Below are 17,769 nucleotides of genomic sequence, written 5' to 3'. Positions count from 1 at the left end.
CGGCGGCCGAGGATGGGTCAGCGGGCAGGAGGAGGGCACGCACGACTGTCCTGTCTGCAGGATGTGCGGGGCCCCACCCAGCGCATCTTGGACGGTGCTGGCATGGTCAGCAGGTGGAGCATCCGCCGGGGGGCTCAGGCTCTTAGGGCTCGGACAGCCTCTGGTGACGCTCAGCTTAGCCTGGAGCCACCCAAGAGGACGGTGGCGTTGGCCGCGGCCGTCTGCGGCCATGAGCTTTAGTCCTCTTCGGTCTGATTTAATCTGCACTTCTACTCAAATGATGTGCCAGTTGTCACTATCAAGGGGATTTCTAGAGTAACTCCCAGTAACTTCCGGTTCTCGGCAGGACATCGCGGGCCCTCTCCCATCCTAGGCACAACTCCTCCGGGGCGAAATCGGTCGATGATGACAAAAGCTTTAGAAAACGTCCATTCCTTTGACCGTGGTGATTCCACATTTCAAGAATGTGTTCCAACAAAATACAGAGATGAGGAGAAATATTCATACACAGAGATCAGAGCTGAAATGTTGTTTGCCCGCCAGCCGGTTCGAGGCTGGGGATGAGGATGCAGTGATGGGGCCTGAGTCAGGAAGACAAGTGTGGGCAGCTTCGCTCTCGGCCACACACGTGTGTAGATGTTGGTGTATCGACAGGTAGATGACGTACTTAGGAAAAGGTTAAAAGGAAAAGTCAGCTCTGCAGGATAGGTTTAGGAGGAATTTATTTGCTTCCTTATACTTTCTTAAAAAGCTAAGTACAAAGCTTTTATTTTGTGGAGTTAATTACAAAGGTCATGAAGCACGTTGTGGAGAACATACATGACATGGATTTTATTTATGTACCAGCTTTAGGGAGAAATAATTCACAGGCCATACAACTTTCCTAAAAGTGTTTTTTAGTATATTCACAGGGTTGTACAGACATCACCACTAAGTTTGGACATTTTGGTTCCCTCTAAAAGAAAGACACACCTGTTACCTGTCCCTCCACTCTATCCACCGCGTCCAGTGCTAATCCCCCACAAATCTTTCTGTGTCTGGAGATTTTGCCTCTGCTGGACAGTCACGTAAATGGAATCATAACCTCTGTGGCTTTGCGACTGGCTTCTCCCCCTTACCGTGTTTTCAAGGTTCCTCCGTGCCACAGCATGAATTTAGTACTTTTCAGCTACTGTGAATCATGCTGCTGTGAACGTTCACGACCATCTGTGTGGACGTGTGCTTTCAATTCTTAGGTATACGCGTGCCTACGGGTGGAAGTGCTAGGTTCTATGGTAATTCTGTGTAACTTTGAGGAACTGCCAAACCTTTCCAGAGACTGTCCCATTTTGCATTCCCACCAGCTACGTATGAGTCCAGTTCCTCTGCATTCTCACCAGTATTTGCTATTACCCATCTTTTATAGCGATCCCAGTGGGTGTGAGGTGGTATTTCACTGTAGTTTTGAGTTGCATTTCCCTAATGACTGATAATGAACATCTTTTCATGTATTTATTGGCCATTATCTTATCTGGGAAACCTCTCTTTCAATCCTCGGCTCATCTTTTTAACTGAGTTATCTCTAATAACGGAGTTGTGACATTTCTCTGTGTATTTGGGATGCTTCTTGTGAGAGAGAGGATTTCCAAATACTTTCTTCCGTTCTCTAGTCTGGTCCATTCACTCGCTCGATGGTATTGTGTACCGTACAAATTGTTTAGTTTTGATGGAGTCCAGCTTATTTCCTCTTTTGTTTCTTGTGCTTTTGTTATCAGATCTGTGTGAACTATTGCCTAATCCAAGATCCTATGTTTCCTCCTAAGAATTTTATACTTTTGGATTTTTTTTTTTTAAGTCCATTGAGTTAAACTTTGTGGTATGTGTACAAACCCAACCTCATTCTTTTAGATACGGGTATCTAGTTGTCCCAGCGCAATCTGTGCAGGAGACTGTTCTTTCCCCCATTGAATTGTCTGGGCACTCCTGTCAAAAATTAACTGACCATAGATTTATGTGTTTATTTCTGGACTCTGTTCTGTGCCATCGATCTATACGCCTTTCCTTACGCCAGCATCACATAGTCTTGATTGCTGTGGCTCTTGTAAGTTTTGAAATTGGGAAAGGTGACATCTCTAGCTTTAATCTTTTTCGAGATTGTTTAGCGTTCCTTACAATTCCACACGAATTTTAGGATCAGTTTGTCAGTTTCTGTAATGAGGGGGAGGGGGAGCCAGCTTGGATTTTGGTAATGTGCTGACTTACATACATCAGTTTGGAGAGGACCACCATCCTAACAGTATTGTCTTCCAGTGCATGAACCTGACAGTCTCTCCATTTATTTAGCAATTCTTTTTTCAGTGATGTTTTATTTTGTAGTTTTGATGTTCAAGTCATATACTTGAACTTAAGCTAAATTTATACCTAAATATTTTATTGTTTTTTGATGCTTATAAAAATTGCTTTCGTAATTTTTGGAATGTTTATGCTGTATGGAAATAGAACTGATTTATGTATATTTATGTATATTGATTTTGTATCTTATAACCTTGCTGAACTCATTTATTCTTAAGGTGGATTCCTTAAGATGTTTAGTATATCAGATCATATTATCAGCAGAGCAAGCTGGTTATTTTTGCCTTTTTAAAGCCTTTCTAATCTGGATATGTTTTTGTTGTTGTTGTTCTTGTCTTGGTGTAATTGCTTTGACTAGAATCTCCATGACAGTATTAAACAGAGGTGGCAAAGTCAGACATTCCTGCTTTGTCGCTGCTCTTAGGGGAAAGCATTCAATCTTTTGGCCACTAAATAGGATATCAGCTATTGGTTTTCACGGCTGCCGTTTATCCGAGTTGAGGGAGTCTCCTTCTGTTCATTTTCTTAAATGTTTTTATAATGAAAGGGTGTTAGATTTTGTCCAGTGCTTCTTACCTGTACTTAGATGATCCTGCAGCTGTATTAATTCATTTTGGGGTTTCAAATTAGCCTCGCATTCCTCAGATAAATCCCACCTGGGTGTTGGGATATAATGGTGTATAAATATACACAGTGTATAATTCTTGTTATATACTGATGGATTCAGTTTGCCACTATGTTCGTAATTTGTCGCTGGATTTGTTGAGGATTTTTGCATCTATGTTCATAGATGGGATATTGTTCTAAATGTTTTCATGTGATACCTTTGTCGTTTCCACATATTTTTATATTTTCAATGGCTGGATATTACTTTTATGATCTGGAAAAAATACATGTTTAAAAACTAATAATGAAAACCACTCTAAAACCTTCTTCCTAATCTTAGGCTCAGATGAAGGATTACCAACGTGAATTAGAAGAAGCTCGTGCATCCCGGGATGAAATTTTTGCTCAATCCAAAGAGAGTGAAAAGAAACTGAAGAGTTTAGAAGCAGAAATCCTTCAATTGCAGGAGGTTTGTTAATATTTACTCATCCATTTGTTCAAAAAATGTTTGCCCCTGAAATTTCTCCGAGATCAAAGAATTATCTTACTGTCTTGGTAGCCTAGTATAATTTCACGACCCGTTTTAATAAAGTACTGGACCATCTTACTGGCTCAGTGCAGCAAACAGAGCGGTCACATTGTGATACTGCTTATATATATATATATGTATATATATATATTCCTCTATCTGGCCAAAGGCCAAGGGGCGGCTTAGTAATTTTCCAGGCGACTTTCCAGGCCTCGTTCCATGTGTAAGAAAAGGCAGTAGAGTTTAATGTTGGTAAGCATCAGGATCATTTAATCTTACTGCTGTAAGATTTCCTTGTTTTACACAGAAGCCCCATTCATGTGATACTTACAAGAGGAGATGTAGGTTTCACTGAGTTCCTTGGTGAATCATCTTGTGATCAATTCTTTCCTTTCTCTCTTTTGTAAGTTCTCAGGAGGAGGGCCTGATGAGGGGTTCTATCAGTGGTAGGCACACCTGAATACATACATTTATTTTAACAGCTTTATTGAGGTAAAACTGCCAAAGAACTGCACATATTCAGTGTGTACACATTTCTGCTTATATAAATGATGATCAAAATTTATGCCAACCTATAAGATAAGAGCAACTTAAGCTGAAATGTTATTACCAGTTAATATGAAAAGAAACTCCCAATACCACCACCTAGAAATGCTGGCCCTAGAAATGCTGGCTTCGGTGTTAACAAAGACGACTATAAATGTGGGGTAGAGCTTGCAAGAAAGGAAGGGAATGCCTTCGGTGTCAGGAATGGAGAAGGAACCAAAGACCAGCAGAGTAACACTGAGCAGACCCTGAGCTTCCTCCGAAGGGCAGCTTGTGGTGTGGGTCCTTCTTTGTTTTCTATCTCATTGACTTCTTTTGCTCCTGTCTTCATTCCCTTTGGATTTTTTTTCTGACTTCTTGAGTTGCACACTCATTAATTTTCAGGCTTTTCTCTTGTCTGATTCTGCTCCTAGAACACTGTAAATTGCCCTCAAAGTCCTGTGTTCACTGTATCCTGCAAAATCTGGGCTCTCGTTGCCATTTAAATTCTAAATTTTTTTTTAAAGATTTATTTGAGAGAGCACGAGGGGGAAGGGGGCAGAGGGCGAGAATCTTAAGCAGACTCTCCGCTGAGCGCAGAGCCCGACACAGGGCTCGAACTCACAACCCTGAGATCATAACCTGAGGTGAAACCAAGAGTCAGCCACTCAATGGACAGGAGCCCCTAGTTCTTAATTTTTCTAATTTTGATGATGGTTTCTTCTTTATTTCATGAATAATTTAAAAATGTGGTTTAAGTTCCCAAATGTGTGTCATTGATTTGTTCTATTGCATCGTGGCTAGGAATACTGAGAGCAGAGCTGCTTCAGGGCCTAGAATGTGGTCAGTCTTTAAAAAATTCTCCATGTGTGCTTAAAAGAACATGTGCACGTTCCTCAGTGAGGTAGCTGTTGAAGACCCGTGGGGTTCATCATGCAGCTGACAGGGTTACACCCAAAGGTGATGGGGCTCTGGGAGCCAGGCCCCCCGGGGCACGACCCACGCAGCCCTGCACCCTCCCAGCCTTGTGAGAAAGTGGTTATTTCAGGCCTTCGGACAAGGGGCCTTTGCATTAGGGGAAAAGAGACCCCCACTCCCCGAAAGGGAGCACTGCCCTTCCCTCCTTTCTCCCGTGGGTCCCCCAGCCTGCGTGCGGCACACCCAGCCAGTGGACAGGACGATGGGGCACCAGAGGCCAGATGGTAGGGCCGATGCTTACACGTGCTCGTGAACCAGAGGCCCTTGGGTCCGGCCCAGAGCATTCCTCACTCGCACCTGGGCTCGCTCTGTCCCGTGTGGGGGGGTTGTGTGTGCTGGAACCCCGGCCTTTGGCCTGCATCCTGTGCTCTAATAACGTGAGAGGTAAACACACGAGCCAAGCACACGGGCGAACTCCTTTGTGTGCAGGCCTATTCCACCGGCATCTCTTGAAGGGCCAGCCGGACCGGGAGGAGTCAGAACCCGGTTTTCTGCTGCCGACCAGCCTCAGGACTTGGCAAGTCCCTTCCTCCTTACACTGAGGGCAGAGGTGCAGCGCTCACACTCAGACTGTCCTCTCCGTCTTTACCCACGCGGGGTAAGAAGGGTGCCCCGGCTGCTTCCTGTGGCAAGTCCTCCTTCCAAAGAAACGTGTGGAAAAGCTGCCACGAGGCGGTTCTTCCTGAAGAGGACTGGCCGGCCCGGAGCTGTCCCCTTGCCCTGCGCAGTCTCCAGTCACCGAGAAAGAGGCCCGAGGGCTCACCCCCAGCAGGGGGTGAGCAGCAGCTCCCCCCCACGTGCTGCACACCTGCTGGGTTTCCTGGGGCCTGATGCTCCTGGTCACACTATGGGACACACAAGGCGGCTGCAGCCGGCACAACAGTCCAGTTTCACCTGTGAGGAAATGGTTAATCCCAGTCTAATCTCCCTTAGGAACTGGCCTCCTCCGAGCGAGCGCGCCGTCATGCTGAGCAGGAGAGAGACGAGCTGGCGGACGAGATTGCTAACAGCGCCTCTGGCAAGTGAGTCTCCCGACCGTGCGGGGGGCTAGAGACCAGCGGCAGCCCCACCTGTCCTCCGGCACCCGTGGGCCGTCCCCCTTGGGGCTCGCCTACCGCCCCGAGGAGGCGGGGCCGTCCGGCATCTGGAAGTCAGGAGCTGATCTGCTCATCTGGGAAGATGAGCCCAAGACAGACGCTGGGCCTCCGGCCGGCAGCAAATCACAGCTCCCCGCATCAGTCAGTCCCATACTAGGTGTGAAGGAAGGGCGTCTGGAACGCCCCCCATTTCCGCAGACGGCCCGCAGCCTGGCCATGCTGGTCTTGACTTTGAGATTCCTTCGGTCGGGCAGGCAGATCCCTTAAGACCTTTCTCTGCCTTTTTCGTGAAGTCCCACCTTTTTCCAGTGGAGGTGCCTTCTGCACCTCTGTGGCAGGTCCTGGCAGACTTGGCACTGTCGGACGGGGTGCTGGGAAGGCCGGGCCGGGGTCATCTTGCCTTTTCGGAAGGGGACCCGCTGGAAGGTGACCACAGCGGCCGGCCAGAAGGGGCGGGGGGCGGAGGGTAATGGGCAGGCCTCGCTGATGGCCAGGGGGATGGGGGATGGGACAGCCAGCCATCAAGGACGCTGCTGGGGGAGGGGGGCGCGCAGACCCCTTGCCAAGCGGTCTCCCCCCACCCCTTCCCTCCCCCACCCAGGTCTGCGCTGCTGGACGAGAAGCGGCGTCTGGAGGCGCGGATTGCGCAGCTGGAGGAGGAGCTGGAGGAGGAGCAGAGCAACATGGAACTGCTCAACGACCGCTTCCGCAAGACCACGCTGCAGGTGGCCCGCGCGGCGGCCGGGCGCTGGGAGGGGCCGCACCGCGCCCCGAGCCCGAGCCGCTCACCCCGGCTGTCCTCCGCAGGTGGACACGCTGAATGCCGAGCTGGCGGCCGAGCGCAGTGCCGCCCAGAAGAGCGACAACGCGCGCCAGCAGCTGGAGCGGCAGAACAAGGAGCTGAAGGCCAAGCTGCAGGAGCTGGAGGGCGCCGTCAAGTCCAAGTTCAAGGCCACCATCTCAGCCCTGGAAGCCAAGATCGGGCAGCTGGAGGAGCAGCTTGAGCAGGAAGCCAAGTAAGAGGGTTTTGCCGCCACAGACCCAAACTTCCTGTGCTGGAGAGTCCCGTGGCGGCTCCCGTGGCTCGGGCATGGGAGACAGACGTGGTGTGAGCCCCCGGGGACGGCTGGGCTCGGCTGGGGGCGAATCCTCCTGCCCCCTGATTTCCCAGGAGCCCTAGGCCGCCTCTCCCCGCCGCGAGTAGATGTCCCAAGTTGCTGGCATCACGTGAAATGCTAGTTTGTTGCCAGAGAAGAGACGCCGTAGGACAAACAAGCTTTTCTGCTCCCAAAGCAAAGGGCAGCTCAACATCTGCCCGTCGGGGTGCAGCCAACGGTCCTGATGCTGGAGACACAGACTGCCCGGGCTAGCACAGACCTTCACGTTAGCCCTCCTGACGGGGAGCCTGGGGCCCAGACACGCGGGCCCATGCTCAGAGCCCAGCACACACACCCCCCCCCCCACCCAGCTTCCCCCCACTTCCCACTCTTCAGACTGCGCTGCACTCAAAGAAAAGGGCTTGTTCACCGTGGGCTGTAATTACCATGACTTGCCCTTTTCAGCGAATTCTGCCCGTTTTTGCATAACATTTGAGAAGGAACAAAAGGACATTTTCTGTTCTCAATGGAGCTCAGTTCCCTCTCCTGTGTGGGCCTGTCTGGAAGCCCGGTGACTTGCTTGGCTTTCCCCGAAGGGGGAGTGTGGGATTTTTCTTGTCTGTTCCACTGGTAACTGCGACAGCCCCCAGCATCTGGGTAGGTAGTCAGTAAATTTTACATTGAAGAGTCACTTAGTAAATTAGGTCTTGTTTTGTTTTCCAGGCTAAATAGGTAATCAGAGTAACCAGCTAAGGTTTTTGTCCTCAAAAAGTTTGAACTCAATATACAGGGCAAGTAGCTTAAAGAAGAAAAAAAAAATTTTTTTTTTTTTTTGAGAGAGAGAGAGAGAGAGTGCACGAGCTGGCTGTGGAGGGGCAGAGGGAGAAGCGGCTTCACGCAGAGCAGGGAGCCCGATGTGGGGCTTGATCCCAGGACCCTGGGATCATGACCTGAGCAGCCGCTTAACTGAGCCACCCAGGTGCCCCTGGGGCAGGTAGCTTTGAGCTTCAGAAGTTCACCAAAGTGATCGCTATCTGTGTGTGAAGGAATAATGAATGCACTTTTTCTACCTATCAGCATTGGGATACATTACAGGTAATGCATATTTTAATCAGAAGGGGAAAGTTCCTAGGCCATATTAATTCTATTGCTCTGGTCAGAGAGATCTTGGAAGGCACTCCAGCATGTGTCCTCTTCCAGAGAAAAAGGACTTAAAAAATCCTTTCCGAGTTGCACAAACTAACGCGTTGGTCATTTTACTAGGGAACGAGCAGCCGCCAACAAACTCGTCCGTCGCACCGAGAAGAAGCTGAAAGAGATCTTCATGCAGGTTGAAGATGAACGTCGACACGCAGATCAGTATAAAGAACAGGTAAGGGGAGAAGACCGAGCAGGACGACCAAGCATGCCGCCTGTGAAATGCTTCACTTAGCGAGAACACTGGGGCAAAATGAGCCCGGGGTTACCGTTTGACCAGCGAGATTTAAAAATATGCTGTCTGAAACGTTCATTCTCGTGTTCCAACAACCATGGGCTGTTCCTCGCCCACATCAGACACTGGGGTGCTGGGGACACAGGTGATTTCAGACACCGCCTCCGCCCCTCAGGGCTCTCCCAGGGCCGCAGTGCTTGCTGCCCCGGGGGGCCGTGCTCTCGTTCCGTCTCCCCCCACCAATCTGCTGCGCTGGAGACGCTGGGAGGGAAGGTGGACGGGGTGGAGAATGCCCAGGCCTGGGTCCCGGACCCTTCCCTTTTCTCTCCTGGCCCCGGTCAGGCAGCTGGCTCCCCCTACCCCCACCGAGGGCAGTTCTGGGCGGCCGTGAGCTGGCCAGCGTCCACATTGCTGCGGTCTCGTGTCCACTCTTCCAGAGTGGCCTTGTACTTGAATCAAAGCGTAACATCCGAAACAGCCGTCCCGAATGGAGGTACAAAATCAACTGTACCATCTCCCGGGGCTGGAGACGGTCCACACGGTCAGCCCTTTTGTATTCTGCTGAACAGCCGTTCCTTTTCATAATCCCCTCGGTCACTCAGGGGAAGCTACTGAATTGTGTTGTTTCTCCTACAGAAAACGCAAGGGTGAAAATAGGATTTGAGCGTTCGGTCTTTAGCAAAGTCTGCTTTGTAGACACTGGTTTGCAGAGAAAGGCAGGCTGATCCGAAGGCCCTGGACCATCCCCCAGTCGTGGGTGCGCGCTCGCGTGGCTGCCGGGGCCCCCAGCTGTGCTCCACGCTTGGGCCGCGGCCGTGCCGAAACCGAGTCGGCCGCTTTGCTGTGACTGGGCTCGTGTCACCTCCCCCAGATGGAGAAGGCCAACGCTAGGATGAAACAGCTCAAGCGGCAGCTGGAGGAGGCGGAGGAGGAGGCCACGCGTGCCAACGCATCTCGGCGTAAGCTCCAGCGGGAACTGGACGATGCCACGGAGGCCAACGAGGGCCTGAGCCGCGAGGTCAGCACGCTGAAGAACCGGCTGAGGTGAGCGACCCCAGGGGCTGCCGTTAAGCGGCGCTGGGTCTTGGAGCCCGGGCCCAGAGCGTGGGAAAAGAGCGGCCTTTATAGGCTTAGCGTTTGGTCCGGAGGATGCGTCGGCTTCCCGTAGCTACTCGCCCTTGCTCAGAGTCGCTTCGCAGTCGTGCATTCAGGCTTCCCGACCCTTAGTAGTCCTTCGGCAGGACGGCGGAGGAACGGGCCGCTCGCTAGCGGGCTACACAGATCCACAGCCAGGCAGGTGGCTGTCCCTGTCCAGACGTCCGCGAAAAGCAGGGCAGGAGCTCCTCGCGGGCCCCGGTGCCTTCAGCCCTGCACCCGCCCCTGTCCGCACACCGGGTCTGGGAGGGGAGGCTAAACCGTCTGCCGGGAGCAGGTGAGCAGGGGCATCGGCGAAGGGCTGCCCGCTGGCCACACTGCACGTGCCTTTTCTGTACGGGGAGCTACAGGCCGGTTTTACGTTTATAAAGGGTTGTAAAAGAGCCACACCGGGGATGTGCGACAGAGACCGTATGTGGCCCACAGAGCCCCCCCTAAGGACTAGCTGCCCCTCCGTCCAGCTCCCTGCCCGTTCCTGTGGCAACAGCCCTCTGAGAGCCTCAGGCTCGGGGTCCGCCGGGTGCCGGCCAGACAGGGCTGGGGGACAGGGGGACAAAGCACAGAGCCTCTCCGGATCGTGCCCACCCCCGCACCCCCGCCGTGCCCTGCAAAAGGGGTGCGAGGGTGGAGGCCTCAGGCGGCTGAACAGCTGGAGCGCCGCGCGTTCCCGGCTTCACCCCTGCGCGTCGGCTCTCCCTGCTCCCTTCTCCCCAGGCGAGGCGGCCCCATCAGCTTCTCGTCCAGCCGGTCTGGCCGCCGCCAACTGCACATTGAGGGGACCTCCTTGGAGCTGTCCGACGACGACACGGAGAGCAAGACCAGCGACGTCAACGAGACGCAGCCGCCCCCAGCCGAGTAGAGCCCCGGGAAGCCCGCGGAGGCGATACAGTGGGACACGCAGGACACCTCCCCCCCACCCCCCGCCCCACGTCTGGGAAGTCAGCCCGCGCTGGGATTCCTTACTGAGAGATCAACCGTGTCTTAAGGCTTTCCGGCCGCCCATACTGTATCCCGCTTCACAGTCAAGTACAACCGCTTCCCCTTTTTCTATATATACACACACGAGACCCACGCCTACTACACAGAGTCTCCTCATTGCATCCCTTTTGCGTATATTCACCGAGAGACCATTTTCTGATTCACGGTAAGAAGAGAACCATTTCTCAGACCAGTGGCCAGTGGCTGGGTTACTGCGGTGGCCGCTCCGTCGCTCTGCATGCTCTCTCTGCAGGCAGGTCACCCCGTTCTGCGTTTGTGTGGCCCCCGCCACCTCAGCCACACCGAGTCTCTTCAAACATTGTGGAACCTCGACTGCACTTGTATCTCCCCGTATTTCCTCCGAGAACGATCAACACTCTTTCAGTGAGCAAACTGTGAACGGGGCTGTGGCAAGATGAGGGGTGGGCGGCACCGGAGGGAAGCCGTGTCCCTCTCCCTTGAGCTGGTGGTGTCCTCGGCCAGGGCCGGCCTGTGCACAGAAGGGACGGCGGCCCCGTGAGGTCGCCGCTGTCCCGCGGGCCCCGCGCCCTCTGGCTTGGCTGACCCTCGGCGGGGTTCACAGGGAGCCCTCCGTCTCCAGCCAGGCTCGCACGCTGACCTTGCAAATTCAGCCACCGCTTTGAGCTCAAAATGGCAATCTCGGTTTTGTGTCCCAGACTTATTCCAAGGTGGTCCGGGAGGCTGACGGAGCCTCCGGAACCGACGTCATCTGCCTGAATGTTGACATGCCAGTGGACGTGAGTCCTTGTTCCTTTCTCCTTCCTTGCCCTTGGACAGTGTTACAGTGAACACCTAGCATTCTGTTTTCGGTTGATAGTTAAGCAAACAGACTTTACAGAAAGTGCCTTAGACACTGCAGTACTAAGAACGTTACATCTATGATCTGCCTCTGTAACAATGTAATGTATGAGTTCTGACTGTGCTTCTTATCATGTACCTCTCTAGTCGAAGTGGTATTATAAACATTCAGTGACAACGAATCAGTGTTAATTATAAATCCTTGATCCTCGGCAACGTGCTTGAAAACACAAACCTTTGGGGTTAAAAGCTTTAACATCTGTTAGGAAGAATCTGTCATGTGGGTTTGGAATCTTTGGGTTTTCCCCCTTGATGAACTGCACTGGCTGTTGACCACCAGACACCTGACTGCAAATACCTTTTTTCTTGTATTCCCATATTTCTAGACAATGATTTTTGTAAGACAATAAATTTATTCATTATAGATATTTACGCCTGCTCTGGTTACTTGGAGGAAAAAGCACCCGTTGAGAATAAACAGACCTCAATAAACAAGAATAATCACGTGAACATGGAATCTGTCTTCTCACCTTCTGTTCTCGATGTTCCCACCTGTGGTCTGGTTGGAGGCTGGGAAGCCCCCAGACCGAAAATGCGGCCAGCCAGGCCCACGGTTTTGGAGGGCGCTGTGCTCCCAGAAACCGGCGGCTGCCGGGCTAGCTCTCTGGGTGGTCTTGGCTCTGAGTCCCGCTCTCGCGCTGGCCTCAGTGTGTAGATGGGGCGGGGGGATGGGGGGATAGGCTGGAACGAACACTAGGAAAATACACAATCCCATAGAGAATGTGATTGATACATATATATATGTATGCTATATATACATATATTCCACGATATTCTCAGGCCAGGCTGCTTCTGCCTGGCCGTGGTGGGGACGTGAAAAAAAAAGTGCAGGATCGCGTTTCACGTGGCCTCACCCTGGCATTCAGCAAGTTACCCAGGGATCTGGAATTCAGAAGCTTTTCTCAAAAAAGAATTCCTCCCTGTTGGCTCGTTTCACTGGTGTGACCATCCACATGGCTTCCCGACAGCTCAAGTGTCCTAGGCCAGCCTCGTTGGGAGAAACCTTAGCTACGTGGGCTGCTCGCAGTTCCGGATTCCACAAAGACGCTGACCAGAAGGAACCTTCCTTCCCTCGACAAACCACTGCTTTGTCGTCCAAGGACGGCAGGTCATGAACCCTCAGCCGGGCACTGACAGCTGAGATCAAGTGGAGACGCGGCGACGCTGCGCTGGGGTTTTCCCCCCGCGGCCCACACCACGCACCCTGTCCGCCCTGCCACGTCACAGGCGCTTTCCTGTCGAACGCAGACGTCCCGGGGGTGATTTTCATTTGCTTTAGTGGGAATAACTCACATTCCTAGCCGGGCTGATTGAGGGTCTCCTTCTGAACCCCTACCGTCAGAAAGACTAGAGCCCCGTCACCCATCTTCCCCATCCCTGGAAACCCCACCTTAGCCGCAGCGTCTGTGCTCTCTCGGCTCTGGGTCTCACCTGTGGCCCCTTCCTCCCGAAGCCGGTGTCGGCAGGACGCAGTTGTCCATGTCGGGACCAGGGAAGCAAAGTGCCCGTGGCTGTCGCACTCCAGGAAACAGCACGCCCTGTCCGGGTGGAACCTACCTCCCCCAAACCAAAAGCCAGGCTGGAAGAGGCCACAGGACGGAGCCTTTAGGAACGTGGAGAGGCGGACATCTGCACGGAACGGCACGTGGTGATGTCATGTGACGCTATCAGACGAGGACACAGCGGGTCTGATGGAAACGGCCCACCACACACTACCGCCCTCTAAGCATCACCCCGCACAGTTCTGGGATGCCCGTGTTCGCACAGGTGTAAAATCTCGCGCATCCCACAGTCGCCGTCAGAAGGGGCAAGGGTGACATGGCTGTCCTTGCCGGACTCCCCCTGGTAAGGTCAAGAGCGCCCAACATGAGATCCTACAGAATGAGTATCGGCACCTTAGAAGAAACTTCTGGAGCTGACAGTGGAAGACGCTTTTCGGAAATGCTGCGCCCCCAAGCACCCACCACAGCCCAGAAGACAGAGTTTGGGAAAACACAGACAACTCCGGGCCAAAACCGGTCAGAGCGTCGAATCACGGTGCAAGGTTGCAGGAATCTCTCTTACGTTTTACTTTTTATTTATGGAGTGTGATAGGGAAATCTGTCTAACGTCTAAAAAAGCTCTTTCAATAAATACAAAAAGTCTCAACGATAAGCGTCTCCATAGTTCTGACTGGCACGTTTTTTGTTTTTTTTTTTAAAGATTTATTTATTTGAGAGAGTGAGAATGAATGAGAGAGAGAGAGAGAGAGAGTACACGAGAGGGGGCAGGGTTAGAGGGAGAAGCAGGCTCCTCGCTGAGCAGGGAGCCCGATGCGGGATTCGATCCAGGGACTCCAGGATCATGACCTGAACTGAAGGCAGTCGCTTAACCAACTGAGCCACCCAGGCGCCCCTGGCACGTTTTTCTTAATGGTTCACAAAGGTGTGTCTTGGAAGTGCTGGGTCTGAGTCTCCGAAATTTGGCCTCCCTAGGCCGGTACAGGGGCAGAACGGGGCGGGAGGAGGGGGGCGGGGAACCTGGCTTTTTAACTTCCTCAAGGGTGACCGCTGGTCATCCAGCAGGTCAGAGAGCCTCTGCTCTACACTACTGGCTCGAATCTCCGCACCCCTCAGCCCAGGGCTTTGGGCCAACTTGGACAACGAAAGGAAATCTGTTTCATTACTTCCGTTTTAAAAAATAATTCGGGGGGGGAAAAAATGAATTTGGGCAACTTTACAGAAAAATGTAGAGAGCCCACAAACTATCTGCATCTTAATTTTTTTTTTTTTTAATAAAGCCGTGCACCTGTGTCCACTATTTCCCACTGGCCACTTCCATTCCCGTATATTCACACGTGTCTGCACGCCTCCACCACGATGGCTCTGTGGAGAAGTCACCCTGAGCATTCCTCGGCCGTGAGACGTTTATGTTCCTGCTCTCGAGATTATTTCTTCTTACTACCATGGGCTATTTTTACCAGAAGGAGAAAGAGAAGGGTCTTCATAGCTTATCACACTGTTACGCTGACCAAAGACTCCGAGAATAATTTAGTGACCCCAGTAAGATAAAAGTGTACCTATTCCCCGAAATTTTAGGTGGCAATGCAGTTTGCTTTTTTCCGCCCCCCCCCCCCCAGCTAAAGCAATCATTCATTGTATTTGGAAATAAAAACCAGTGTTTCTTAAGTCCATCATCTACTTACAGGGTGCAGTGGGGCTCTGAGCTCATTCAGACCTCTCCCACCTGACGGTTAATCCAAGCACATGCCCGGGGCGGGCGGGGGGGGGGGGGGGGGCTACTCCCCCCGCCCCCCCGTGGGCCCCCCCCCCCCCGGCCCCCCCCCTGCAAACTGCGATCCAGGCAGGGCAGGGGTGGCAGACTTGCTTCTGTCTCAGAAAACACCCCACACACAGGCAAGTTACATTTCGGTTCAGTTTGCATCTTGTTTTCCTCGGGGAAGGCTTCAGAGCTGACGGGAAACCCTAACATAACTCCTATGGGCGCAGACGGACAGACAGACGGATGAAGCCTGGCTCCGAATCGTAAGCACACAGCACAAACCTCACGTGGTCCCCCAACACCAGCACGAAAAGCTGTATTCTGATTTCAAATTTGCCTCTTTGCACTACCTTACCAAGGAAATCACTACGTTATTCACTCAAGATGATTGCTCTTCCTTAAAATTAAAAAAAGGGCTACTGTATTCCCATAGATCGGATCTGTAATAGTCGTGGGACCAGTTTTCAGAGAAGATGCCCTAAGTCATAGGAAAATGATTTACAAAGATACCTCCTCGCTGACCCCCATTTTTATGAAGGACAGACTCCAGGAACACACCTCCGTCTGTAAGGGGAAGCTAGCCTTCTCAATCTACTTCAAACTCTGGGGCAGATACAGACAGGAGAGGTGCGGTGAAGTAAAGCTGGAATGAGGAGAAGGCTTATCTGAGCATCTTCCTGGACCCATCCCCATTTCTGGCCCAGCAGGCAGGGCAGATGCAGCTCCGCCCCAGGGCACCCCCCCTTCCCCGGAGGCACCAGTTTCCACCTGGGCTCCCAGGAGAGGCTAAGGGCGCCTCAGGGACAGCTGAGAGAAGCAGAGTCAAGGCTGGGAGACAAAGGTGGAGGAAGCCTGTCCCTCCTGCTACAGATGTTGCGCCAGCCCCTGCAGCTCATCATTTCCAAGGGTCTGAAACCAGCTCACCTCCTGAGGCAGGAAACAGTCAGGTTTGGAAAAATGGAGCATAAAGCAGAAAAAAAACCCCGAGCTTGTTTCCGATCCTGGCTTTTCTGTGAACTCGCTGGGTGAGCTCAGGCCAGGCGCTTAAACTCTGGGCCTGCCTTCCCTTCTGTAAACTGGGGTGAGCAGGCTCTTCCTGCTCTCGGGCCCCCTGTATCCCGTCCTCCCTTGAAGACTCAACATCCCACCTCTGGCTTCTGCTCTTAACTGAGCTGAGGGAATACGAGTTCTGGCTACTCTGGGCTGAAAGGAAGTGGCACGCTGGTTCCTACCCTCATGCAGGAAAGACGTTTCGGGAGCGGGGGTGGGGACGCGGGGGGACAAGATGGAAACACTTGGGAGGCAATAAGTGGTCCCTCAGCACCGGGAAGAGGAGCCCCTCCATGCAGGGGAGAGCACGACGGGGACCCTGCTCAGGGGAGGGTATATCCCTGAAGGTTTCAGCGAGAGCCGGGCTAACCTGGGCATCGGGTAGCCTGGGGTCAGGGGCCGGCGGGGGGAGAACCCACTCAGAGGCAGGAGGCTGACAGGCGATCGGGGGGGCTAGACCGGCAAACAGCCTGTGCTGACTTTCACGCCAGGTGGCCTGATGCTCTGTGAGCAAGTACAAAGTAGCAACCTGAACCACATGATCCAAACAGGACGCTGAAAATGAGACCAGGAAGTCAACCAGCTTCCTCAGGGGCTCATATGCCAGGGGCCGCTGCAGCCATAAAAACCCCCTCCCAAACCTGTGGGGTCCCCTCCCGAAGGAGACCGGGAATAAGCCTGCAGCATGCCACTGCCCTTGCAGGGACCTGGCCCACGCCATGCTGTCCCGGGCCCGAAGAGGCGGCGACGTCTGGTGAACGACACACGGGCTCCCACAGCCAGGGCCCCTGCCCCAGCCATCAGCTGATACACAGCCTCCATAAGACGATCCCAGGGGCGCTCCGCTGGGAAGGAACTGAGGAGTCATCGCGGAGCCAGGGGCAAGGATTCAGGGCCCCAGAACCCATCCTTGCTTTAACTGGGGCAGCTCTACTTCATGTTACAGATCTGAGGCTCCTGCATAAACGAGAGAGGTCTGCTGGGCACCTAAACCTCTGATCTAATCCAATCCCTCCGGGGATGGTCGGGGAAAGGAAGTGGGAGTTGCTGCCCGTCAACAAGAGACGAGTTTTCTCTTCAGCTGCTCGGCCGGCCGGGCAACCGGGCCCAGCGCACACACAGCCCTGCGTCTCTCTCGGAGCCAGCTTACGACACAACGTCAGGGAACAACTAACAGAAGATATTCCTGCCTGCGTATTAACGGACAGAAGAAAATTCTGAAAATGTATCCTCTCATTGTTTCTCATTTGCTTACAAATTTGATTCACTTTTCATTGACTTCTAGTTTTAAAACTACAAACCGTTCTCTTCGTTCATGCTCCTCATTAGGAGCAGAGTGCGGAATCTGATACACTCGTGCAGGCCCCCAGTTTGCCCGTTCCTCGCGTCCCGTCACACTGGGTCTTTGCTCCCGAACAAATGGTACCTTCTCTCACTTGCCAACACCAACCTGAGGGAGGAGGAGAGAAGCCCAGACCCAAGGAACGTCCAGTCCCAAAACACGGACACATGTCATGAAAGGCAGCACAGCTGGACAACCCGCTCCTCGATCCACAACCTGGCACTCGGCCTCCCTCAACGGCCCAGTCCCTCCTCCCAGACTGCCCCACGGGGCCCTCCTGGACATCACAGCTACGAGCAGAAACCAGCCCTAGGAATCAGCACGAGAACCCCCGCTCGGGTCACTAGCCGCCTCCTCGAGAGGCCGCCGGGCTTTTCCTTGCCCCGGCCCGCGGCCGCTGTCTGCCCACTTCTCCTGCGCCGGAGAACGAACGACAGCGCCGAACCTGGCTTTGGAACTCCCGGTCTTCTCCCACAGGCTGGCAGAAACCCAATAAAGCAACCTCGAAC

The 17,769-nt window shown here is 52.9% G+C and overlaps 1 protein-coding gene across 5 annotated transcripts in view; it reads left to right on the top strand.

The window, feature by feature from the left end:
* Positions 1-10,615, top strand: part of MYH10 (myosin heavy chain 10) — a 113,696-nt gene extending 103,081 nt beyond the window's left edge. For all 5 annotated transcript variants that reach the window (XM_021694815.2, XM_021694814.2, XM_021694812.2 and 2 more), the window contains 7 exons: positions 3,278-3,406; positions 5,903-5,991; positions 6,668-6,791; positions 6,874-7,082; positions 8,427-8,535; positions 9,467-9,639; positions 10,465-10,615. In XM_021694815.2, coding sequence (XP_021550490.1) covers positions 3,278-3,406; positions 5,903-5,991; positions 6,668-6,791; positions 6,874-7,082; positions 8,427-8,535; positions 9,467-9,639; positions 10,465-10,609 — 978 coding nt within the window. In that variant the 3' untranslated portion in view covers positions 10,610-10,615. The remainder of the gene's footprint in view (positions 1-3,277; positions 3,407-5,902; positions 5,992-6,667; positions 6,792-6,873; positions 7,083-8,426; positions 8,536-9,466; positions 9,640-10,464) is intronic.
* Positions 10,616-17,769: the final 7,154 nt, after the last annotated feature.

This window comes from Neomonachus schauinslandi, chromosome 15, assembly GCF_002201575.2.
Source record: "Neomonachus schauinslandi chromosome 15, ASM220157v2, whole genome shotgun sequence".
Taxonomy (NCBI): Eukaryota; Metazoa; Chordata; class Mammalia; order Carnivora; family Phocidae; genus Neomonachus; species Neomonachus schauinslandi.
The sequence above is the reverse complement of the archived record's forward strand: the minus strand, read 5'-3'. Positions and strand labels throughout refer to the sequence as shown.